This window comes from Achroia grisella, unplaced genomic scaffold, assembly GCF_030625045.1.
Source record: "Achroia grisella isolate CSIRO2021 unplaced genomic scaffold, CSIRO_AGI_Agris_v1 utg807, whole genome shotgun sequence".
NCBI classification, from domain to species: Eukaryota; Metazoa; Arthropoda; class Insecta; order Lepidoptera; family Pyralidae; genus Achroia; species Achroia grisella.
The window spans coordinates 1,857,940-1,869,339 of record NW_026713028.1 but is presented as its reverse complement, the minus strand read 5'-3'; the positions used below and the strand labels follow the sequence as shown (position 1 = coordinate 1,869,339).

The 11,400-nt window shown below is 33.7% G+C and overlaps 1 protein-coding gene across 1 annotated transcript; it reads right to left on the bottom strand.

The window, feature by feature from the left end:
• Nucleotides 1-1,321: 1,321 nt before the first annotated feature.
• Nucleotides 1,322-10,662, bottom strand: LOC131851723 (uncharacterized). The gene is made up of 7 exons (XM_059202261.1): nt 10,552-10,662; nt 6,875-6,898; nt 6,270-6,475; nt 4,035-4,164; nt 3,509-3,673; nt 2,876-3,054; nt 1,322-2,142 (listed from the first exon to the last, which is right to left on the bottom strand). Exons 1-7 carry the CDS (start codon nt 10,595-10,597, stop codon nt 2,032-2,034), a joined length of 861 nt encoding a protein of 286 aa, XP_059058244.1. The 5' UTR covers nt 10,598-10,662; the 3' UTR covers nt 1,322-2,031.
• Nucleotides 10,663-11,400: the final 738 nt, after the last annotated feature.

The following is an 11,400-nucleotide window of genomic DNA, read 5'->3' as shown; positions in this document are numbered from 1 at the left end:
TTTCGCAGATGATTTATTATACTAAATAAATTATGAAGATACTTAGGATGATCACTGATAGAATATTTCACAATTGTCAATTTTTATGGCGATATTTTTCTACCACATTATCATGTAATGTGGTAGAAAAACATTCAGAAGAATCGTAATCATGCTCTGGGTGCTGTTGCTGCCTCATGTGTTGGTCTCTTTCACGAAAAAACTACTGAACGGATTTTGACGAATCTTTATAGTAATATAGTTTATACGTTAAAATAACTCAGGCTATAATTTAAAAAAATGTAAACTGGGCGAAATAAACGACTAAATGTGAATTAAGTGTGATGAAAACAAGATGCGCGGGTCAGCTGCATATGTATGTTTAATCAGATTCAAAGTATCTTGTCGTTTACTTAGTTATAATACTTTTGATATTGCACCGCTCACATGAATATCTCCTAATGGTTGACTCTAAGATGTTAAGTCTACCATATGCACCTTTATTTGTGCATTAAAGTTTAAATAAATAAGAATGAATAGAAAATAATTTATTCAAATAAACTTAATTTAAGCACTTTTGAATAGTCAACAATTTTTTTTAATCTACTGCTTATTCGGAAAGCTGTTGTGAAAAAAAAAACTTGGGTGTTGCTCTTTTAAACAATCCTTGTAAGACGAAACGTGTGAATACAAACTACTAACCAGCACTAATTCATTTAGGCTCAAATATAAAAACACATTAAGATTAAATCAGTCGTAGTGATAAGTGACAAGAGCAGACCAGTCCCTACAAGCAGCACTCGTTCACGAGTATGACGGATGAGCCAGCCATCACTGCGTTCGACCAATGCTCATAAATATATATCATAGCTTTCAAAGAACTGACCGAGGTAGACTTTGTACGATATGTCTAGATTTTCGTGTAATATGATAGTAAATAAGTGAAATAGATGTATCTAGACATCTATCTCACTTTTTATAGTTACAGACAAGCTGTTTGCTTTACAACCTGTGTTGGGTTTGAAGGTTGAAATCAGGCAGTCAAATTACAGGGTATATAAGCATGACCTTAGTAGTCATATCCTTGCTATTACCACTTACCATCAGGCAGCACGTCAGCCGTTGAGGTTACCATTCCGTTTCATAAAAAAATTGTAATGGATTTATAGATAATAATCATGCCCAATTATGTGTTCACACTTTCTTAACTCAAGTATATCATGCAGTACAAACATGTGCAATAAAACAGCAAATATATTTTTGGTGCATAATTTAAACAGTGCAAAATGGAAGTCTGGATGAAGGTAGGTGGAAATGAAAGTAAAGAAAAGAAAAACTCATATTCTATTACAGATGTAATTCGTACACAGCCAGAACTTGTTTATTTGATAGAAACAAAGAAAATGATAGTAATTTTAAGTAGCTATCGTTTCACTTAAATGCTAATTAAGTACAGTTTATATTTATCATGCGTACATGTATCATCGACATTACTTGCATTACGATTTTCTTACTTTATAATTGCACTGATATTGAAAAAACATGATCTATATTGTTAACCGGGTTTTAATACGAATAATTTAATGAGAGACATCACTGTTACTTTAGCTAGCTCGTGAACACGGCTAGTGCAACTTAGTCGATACGTCGAGAGGTAAATAGCTTTATTTGTCATTAATTATTCGTGTTAAGACCTGGTTAACAATATAGGTAAATAAAGTACATTAAACACGTAAGTTTAAAAATAACTATTGAAAGTACAATAGAAAGTGAATTTTATGGAAAAGCATCCATCGTCTTGATAGATTTTAATAAAACAGTAAACAAACAGCTTTATTAGATACTGGATAATACAAATGCATTAGATAAAACGCAAGTGATTTCAAAATGCTAAAAAGATGTGGAAGTTAAGCGTGTTTCACAGATTTTGCACAAAAACCATTGCCAGAGATTTGTTATACTTCAATTTCCTTTAGAACAATTCATGGATGACATGACATACACACGTGTCTGGTCAAAGATTTTTTACAAGACCGTAGGATCCAAGAATACCTACTGGCAACGGATGGTCCATGGTTCATCGATATAGTAAATATGTAGAGTGACGAGTCCGTAGGATGTGGCCCAGTCACCGAAGCAAGGCGGTGCGTGCGGGATCACGATCTGGTACGAGAAACACAAAATATTATCAAATGGGGAATAACAAGAGAAAAGGTTATACTTAAATACATAATCGGTTGTGTGTTTTAACCTCCAAGCAACTTTTATTGTAAGCCACAGCTTATATTAGAATCGTAACATTTTGGGAAATGAGTATTCTCAGTTATTTTTTTTCACTAATGTAATAAGGCTACTGTCAGGTGTTAAGAACCTGTGGCACCGCGATCTTCGAAGGTTGTCGTAGTTGTTTGTAGTCACCAAGTTATTTCTTGAAATTCTTGTGTAGTTATGTTTATAACTGGGTCCTAACGCGTGTTTTATGCGTACATCGAACATAGAAATTTCAAATAAATGACAAGTAAATATTGTAGTATTATAGGTACGTAATGTAGGTAACAAGAACACTTCTTTACTGTTCTGTCGTGTTCGCTTAGATCTTACGCAACGGATTTTAGTCCAGGTTTTTAGAAAGAGTGATTCACGAGGAAGGTTTATATGTATAATACATGTACCAAAGCTGGGGTGGATAGCTAGTTTGATTATAAAGCCTAATAATATTTTTTATGTTTTGATTTCATTATATATATAAATTATTTTAACGACATTATTGATTATTATTAGAACTAAATATTTTTCTTTCTATCTAATTTTGTTTTAGTAATGCCCAAAAATAAGTATAATGAAGCTTATAACGTTACTTGAGCGAAGGCGTTATATTAGTTTTTCTGTTGTTTACCTCAGGCAGTTCATCGACTGTGGGTGGTTTCTCGAACCAGTTGCGGGTGGTTTGCGGGGCCAGCTCCCCGAACATCATGAACCCGGTGCCGATCAGCTCCCCCTTAGTGACGAGCGCGAACCAAGGCAAGTGGTCCTCGCATTTCATGTCCTTTGTCATGTTGTAGTAGTAGTGAGTGCCTGTAATAATTCGTATTCATTAACTATAGCTAACAATGTACATCTGAGGTTGACCTCCACGCGGTTCCCCTTGAAAACCATCATAATAAATTGCCATTTGCCCAGGTGGGCTAACTGCGAATTGCTCTTTTAAATGAACATTGTTTTAAGTAAATATAAAGTTAACAAGAGGAGGCATGCGAGAATCAACATAGAAACCGCTCATCAACATAGAACTCGCTTTGTAAATACATGCATAATATTTATAGATAGAAAATACCCAGATCGATACTAACAATCACATACTTATGAATTTAACGGTTTGCGCCGTGCGAGGAATCGAACCCGCGACCGTCTGAGATAAAGCGATGTGCTAAACCGCCAGAGTACCGAGGTCGTCTAATAAAGAGATAAATATATCTATAAATCCCTTATTATATATTTTTATTTATAGGTACATAATTTACGTTCTTACCCATGTTTGGTACGCAGTTTTGCTTCTTATACAATGTATTGCTTATGTCAGACTCTTTGGTTGGTATTCTGAGTAGACGGCCGTCCAGGCCTGTAACCCATACTCCGCCATCTTGAAGGGTGGCACCATTTGCCGCTAGTGGGCCAGCTCCGGCTTTTAGAGACTCTGAAAAAGAATTTATCTTTCATAGATATAACTTTATGATTGCGCTTGCAATAGATAGACTATGCATATTCAAAATTCAAAATTCAAAAAAATATATAAAGCATATGGTCATGATCCTAATGTTTTATCTTTTGTTATTTATACGTACCCTGTATTAGGGCCCCACTGACCAAATTCATCGGACGAGACCTTTCTTTATACAAAAAAAGATCACCGTTGTTGTTTCTTAAACTAATGACACACTTTTTATGAGATAACTGTCAGATTGTTACTGTGTTATCGGCCTCCCGAACCTGGGTAATTTGGGGGTGATATTTCCCATGATCTGTCACCGTATTGTCACGCCACAGATTATGCTTACCTTCAGACACGAAATATTGTGTTAAAGTCCAGTAGTCTCTCGATGGTTCAGATCCTGACTCGGGAGCGCGCCATTTGACGAATTTCTTCTCAGGCTTGATAGCTAAAGATTCAAAGTCGTCTACGGGCAACTGCAAAAATAAAATTTCATAAATACCGAGGTAGAGTTTCTGAAAAGTTAGACGACTTTAAGCAAAGTCTAGTACTTTTCAGATACAGAGGTACCAACGCAGATATATGGATCCTTTCGTTACCTATTTAAGCCACTAGATAAATTGATTTCTGAGCTGTGTTTCGTGTGTGTTCGTATTGAAGTTTGAGATAACGCAGTGTAACAATCTACAAATTTTGGCAAGCAGAAGTGGAAACGCCACTACACATCTTATTTGGTTGTAGTCCACTAATGCATAAACGAAACATCTCCTTTGGAACGTATACACTATATCCTGATAAAAACCATCGCTTCTAAGAATATCCTCCAATTCTTGTCCCTCACGGAACTAGGTAGCGAACATTGGAAAAGAGCGAGTACAATAGATCTATGCAGTGGCACAGGTCTTAGCATCTGACAATAGCCCAAAATGCCCAATATAAAAAATAAGGCAGTGTAATTTGAGGGTACGGAGGCATGACTTCTTAGTCCTCTGGGATGGCAATGCATAAGCTGTATCTCGGTGGTGTGATTTCTGTGGTCCAATTCATTAATCTTCATCATTTATTTAGCCTACCATGTATAGTTTTGAACACAAAATTGTATACACGGTGGACATAATGTGTGATAGTATTATCTACCGGTCAACCGTGGCGCTGAACAGAGACAATATATATGTCTCTATATTCTATAAGTCTGAAACCTATCTCCCCTCTCTTTCATACCATTCTTTGGTCCCATATGTACGTATAGGTAGATCTTTTAATCTCGATATATTTCAAAGAGTTTATTTTAGTCAAATACCTACTTCTATAAGAAATAATATGATTATGGAGTGATGCGTTGGACAGTAAATCTGTTGCATGTCTTAGTACACGTCTCTTATGGACAATTTCAAGTAAATTACATTATTAACGTACACAGGAAATCACATCATACACACGCGCGACTGTTTGTGTACCTAAAATTTGGCTTATATATATAACTAGCTGTGCCCGCGGTTTCACCCGCGTGAAATTTATAGCTATATGTTATTAAGCTATATTACTATAAAGTTTCATCAAATTTCGTTCAGTAGTTACAAACATCCATCCATACTCACAAACAATTATAATAATATTAACAAGATATATACCAATTCTTATAATACCTATATGCAAAGTTACGTTTCCTATTTTCAGATGGTCCGGTGGTGTAGTAGTTTAGCATACCCCCTTACTTCCTATGGTCGCAGATTTCATTCCTCGCTCGATGCAAACATTTGTATTCATAAGTGTGAGTGTTTTGTTGGTCTGGGTGATTACGTAAAATATGTATTTGTATTTTTATAAAAAAATAACGTACTAAAGTATTTATGTCAGTTGTCTAGTAGCAATATCACAAGCTCTGCTTAGATTGGGACTAGATGGCGCTGTGTGAATTGTTCTGGGATAATATTATTATCAGTTTTCGATATTTTTGCTCGCCAGTGTATTTCGTTTGAGTCGCAAACATACAATTCCCGTCCAGTGTCTGTTGTATGCGTTTATCTAATTTATTTCAACGAACAAGATCAATGTAGTAATGTAGGGTCGTGGACCGCTTTCCTGTTCACTACGCCATGCCAGAATCTATCATTATTTATTCTAATCTTATTTCTTACTAATATTATAAACGCGAAAGTTTGTGAGTATGGATGGATGAATATTTGTTACTCTTTCACGCAATAAATACTAAACTTTACAGTAATACAGCTTATACATCAGAATAACACATAGACTATAACTTAAAAAAACATTACATGAATTTAGATAAATATAATTGATAAATGTCAAGTACTTGTGATGCAGACGATCTTGCGCAAACGGCATTACTTTGGTCGCTGGATCGATTCCTCGCACGGCACAAACATTTGTATACATGATTGTTTGTATCGGCCTAGGTGCTTTCTATGTATATTATATATGAATTTACAAAAAAACTCTAAGTACGATATTTATATCAGTTGTCTAGTACCCATAATACAAGCTCTGCATGCCTTGGGACTAGATGACGTTGTATAAATTGTCCAAGGGTATTAATTTAGCAAAATAAATTTATACTTACAGCAAGTTGCAATCCGGCTATGAAGCCTGCTGTGTCGTACAGACCACAAACACCCCTTCCTGGGGGGCAGTACATCCTCAGCACGCTAAGAGCACCGGGTGGACGCTCAGTGCGTTTCCAACCTTCTTCTTCAGCATCCTTAATGGACCGTGGGATCTCGAAGAAATACTCCTTATCAGCGAGAGCATCGGACCAGCCGAATTTAACTGTAGGCCAAGTTAAGTATTCATTTCAATATTTTTTCGATACCTAAAGTAATTAGAGCTAATAATTAATTAGAAATAAAAAGAATTTACAAACAAAAAAATACAACCAAATTAAGAAACTCTTTTTTTTGAGGGCGGTAAAAAATATATTAATCGTCACTGCAGTTCCGATTTTTTATAATTTAATTATTAAGATAAGTTCATTTTTTGCGTTATAATTCGGGGCAATGTTACTTGTTCTATGAACTTACTGATAATGAAAATATTGATACTATTTTATAAATTGAAAAAAATTATAAAACTCATAAATATCAATCTAATAACTTATAACTGAAATTGTTTAATACCAGTATTGTTCATATAATAACTATACTAAATTTAATTTTGAGCAACACTTACCTCGAAGTCCATCATATTTAACAGCTGAAACAAAAATAAAGTCTAATTTAGTAACATCTGACTTCAGTTTATTTAAACCGATGAGTTATTTTTTTATTGGACGAATATGGACACATCTATTTGTACTAATTGTACGCTAGTAGGACACCAGTAGAGAATAGGAGAAGTAATAGAAGATAGTTAATTGTTGAATTGAATTAGTTATTAGGAGAGAGGAATTAACCATTAGGATTTCAGGGTTACCGCGCGTGCGACCTAGTAGGGTACATTTCTAGCAACAGGTCCCTAATGCCCATTACTAATAACCACTTCCCCCTAATATTGTTAAATATTTAATAGCTCCCTTCTTTGCACATGTAAGTGTTGAGTTCAGTTAGATGGGTCATTTGAAATTATCAGAGGTAGAATGTAGTCTTGAAATGTATGTACAATAAAATAAATTGAATGTACTTGGATATCTCAATCTACCCTATTTCTTCTACCAAGCAGCTTCCTTGTTAGCTGTGTTTTGATTGTAGGGTGAAGATTAGTCAGTGAAATTACAGGTTAAGAAGCAAGACATCTGTCTTCTGGAATAGCAATGCATGAGTATAAAGTATACCATAAGGTATCCCAATAAGCAGATTATCACCAGGTGAGACGTCAGCTTATTTGCTATTCCAATTGCATAAAAAAATAGAAGGTAATAAGTTATGTGTGAGGTAGCTTTACCGGTTTTTATATAAGGAAAAATAGAAGACCGGTAAAGTTTATGCCGATTCGCACACCGGGGATTCCGAAGCAATAAACATGTTTTTATTTTATTAATAGGTATGATAAGAATGACAATTATTTGTGTAAATAAAATAAGGTAATTTGTTTAGATATTATCTGTGCCCGCGACTTTGTGTGTGACTTTGACCATTATTAATAAAATATATATATGAGCTAATAAACACATCAAGTTTTGTGAGTCAATTTTGTAATAGATTAAGAACTGCTATTAATATTCTGGATTATTCGTCTAGGTTGTTATTTAAAAGTCATTAAGTGAGCGTTCCGAAGAATCATGTACAAAATCAATTAATTAAATAAGTTAGGTCGGGCCATCCCAGCAATTACCATTAATCAGTAGCATAGTAGAATTATTATGGTCGGTTTATTATTGTAGTTAATACAATATATATATATATTGAAAACCAGTCGGATGGCTACGTTGGTGTCTATCTACAACGAGCACTTTACAAATAAACAAGAGTACAAGCCGGTTTGCAAGGGGTCAGTGTAAAACATACAATGTTTTTTATTACATTTTCCTTGTTTACGTATGAGATCTTAACGTTGCGATCAGCGTCTTGTCGCAGTCCAACGCACCGCGTTAGTTTCAATCGTTTATTTATTTTTATTTATACACTTTTACTGCAGCAGATACAGAAAAATATTAATTCATATAATATATATAAATATACAATAATTCGGTCCGCTTGATGTAAAATCATCATCGCCTATATGAGTTGCACCACGGACATCGATCACGTGAGTACGTTTTGTGGTACCCTTCTTGTATATCCATTACGGAGGGCTAAGAAGACATGCCTCCGTACCCAGTAATTTTATAGCAACATCGTTCTTCAAACCAAAAGACAGCTTACAAAGCAATAAGCATGATTGATAAAGCCAAGTACGAAAAGTTTCTTGAAGTACGTGCTTTTCATATAAAGTTTATATAGCAGTAATACAATGATAACGCACGCCATCGCACGCTATCGCATTGCATCGAAATACGCTACAAATGTACTTATGTATCGAAATTCTACTTTTATATCTACAATTGGGTTCCGAACCAAAGGAATAACATAGTAGCCTTTGTTCGTCTGTTTATCACAGCATCATATTTCAGCAACTGCTCACGCTATCGTTTAAATTTGAAATAGTTTTAGACACTGTCAGTAAATCATAATGTGAATGAATGTAATGTAAAAATGTATTAAAAACATGGCTTTTACTTTCTTTACAATGGCCTATCCGTTGGTTTGGAATTACGAAATATTCCTAAATCAATACGATCGAAACTTAATTTCTTTTAGACCGCGCAGTTGCATAAATTTTTAAAACGATATCACTTTATTTTATCTATAATAGAAGTTCGCTACGAGGAAAATGTAACAATCTACAAATTTTGTTCGGCCCCTTCGTTGTACGAGACTGATTTTTATACCGCGTCGTTTCTAAGTTATGATAGACAAATTAAAATAATAGAATAAAGAAATGCTCTAAAAAGAAAATAAAGATTGCATTAAGTAATTTTGTTACATTATACAATTTTATATGAGTTACCTGCCCGTATTTGCATAGAGTCATTGTAGAGTCCTCAATTTATTTCTGACTCATTTATGTTGTTAAAAATAAATATAGCCTATATTGTAGGTACGCTACTATATTATACTTTAACTTTCTGTAGGTAATTTTTTTTATTGATCTATTCCTTGCAAATAAAATATCAAATCAACCTCTTTATGATAACTTTAGTAGAAAAAAAACTTTTGAGCTCGCAAAAAGTTACATGGAGATAGGGTTCATCCTAATTTTGTATAATTATTTCATTTGTTCATTGCACTATAGTGTATCACATGAATAAAAAAAAAACACGTATGTACGTAGATAACAATTATTTTAATATATCATGGCAGCTATGAATATATATTCATAGCTGCTATTTTGTCCGTCTGTGTCTCAGACTCACAGAGTGATGTTTTAGAAATTGCTGCTATTACGATCCTAGATTTGGAATAGGTGCAAAAACTATTGGTACAATTATAATACTACTACTTTGTATTTATAATAATTATTATTAATACAAAATTTGCTGGAAAAATTTTCAAGGGAGGAACACAAAATTCCATGTGGTTCCACCACAATAATTTAACTGACCTGACTTCAACCTCATCCTATCATTCTAAACTGGTCCTCCGCCGGTATATATTTTTAGCGCAACAATCTTATTCCATATTCATGAATATAAAAATATATGCCCTTAATACTTTAAGACCAATTGCGATATATTTTATTATTTCTCTAATTTTAAACTTATTAAAATATTGCCTAACGAGGCGGAAGGCCTTCTGAATTTTCCAAAGGGGTATTTATGTTAAAAATTAAATAAAAACGTTTATGAGAAATCATCAAAATTCTAAATAAATTAAATTAGAGCACACAAATTAAGTTTTATAGTCATATTTGGTCTAAACTTAGCAAATTCTAATATTTGAATAATAGTTTTTGTATTGTAGGTAATTGCTTTTCGACCATCGTACAAATTATCAGATAAATAATTATTGGAAATTGAATTTAAAATTGTTTTTAATACATTATAACTAGCTACCCGAGTTCACGGGTTTACTTGTATTTAACATAAAACCTTCCTCTTGAATCACTCTATCTATTGCTAAAACTGAATTAAAATCCGTTACGTAGTCTAAGATCTAACAATCCGTCGAGCGGACAGAAGATGCGACTTCATTTTATACTATGTAAAGATTCTATACAATAGAAAAGGAACAATATAACATACTGAATCTATAGCAGTGATAAAAATAATAGAGAAGTAGGTACCAATAGAGTTTCTTGCCAGTTTTTTTGGAACTAGCCAAACTGGACGGGATAGTAGAAAAAAGTCCTATATATTTTTTTGCACTCACCTGAAGCGAGGCCGGCGATGGCCAGGAGTGTTATTATCGTTTTCATTTTGGATGTGTTCGAGATCCTTCTGCGCAGATGGAGGACGCTTGTACGGTACGAGCGCAGATATGAACTGCAACATCGGGATGTCGGGAGGGCCTTTTAAACTATCCATAAGATTCCGGTCCAGTGACAGAGATTTAAACATATAATATCGAGAGATATTATACTTTGTTTACTATCCGACTTCGACAATGAAGGCCGAAATTTCAAATGTAAACACGAAAAACCTATATTCGTTAATTTACATTTCTGATTAACTATTACGGGATGGAAAAACCAATAACAGACAAAAATACAGGCGGCAGCAGACTCGCTACTTGTTTGATAATTAATTATGCATATTTAAAAAATGAATATAGTTCGATCGTTAGACATAAGTACACAATGTGAAAAAACCTGACTGTTAAAAAAATCAGTTTCTTCTCAACTTGCTTGTAATGCCATATTGATGTCAATAAAATAAATAGGTACATATTATCGGTTAAATAGAAAAATGGCAGTATTCAAAATGTACATTTTTTATAAGCTATCTACTAGAATTTAAAGTTTTTAAATAATTTTTTCTTTAAAGTTTTATATTTACACAGAAGTATTATATATCATTTTAAAAGTATTAAGATAATGATTAAGACGGCGTGGTTAATTTAATTGGCTTGACGACTAATATAAAAGTAGAAAACAATTCTAGCTTCTAATTATGAAAAATTTCATTTTTCTATTTAATCGACATCGACATCGATATATTCAAAAGCGATGTTATGATTAAAAGTAAAAAGTTCGCTTATAGTGGGTGACATCCTACTCGG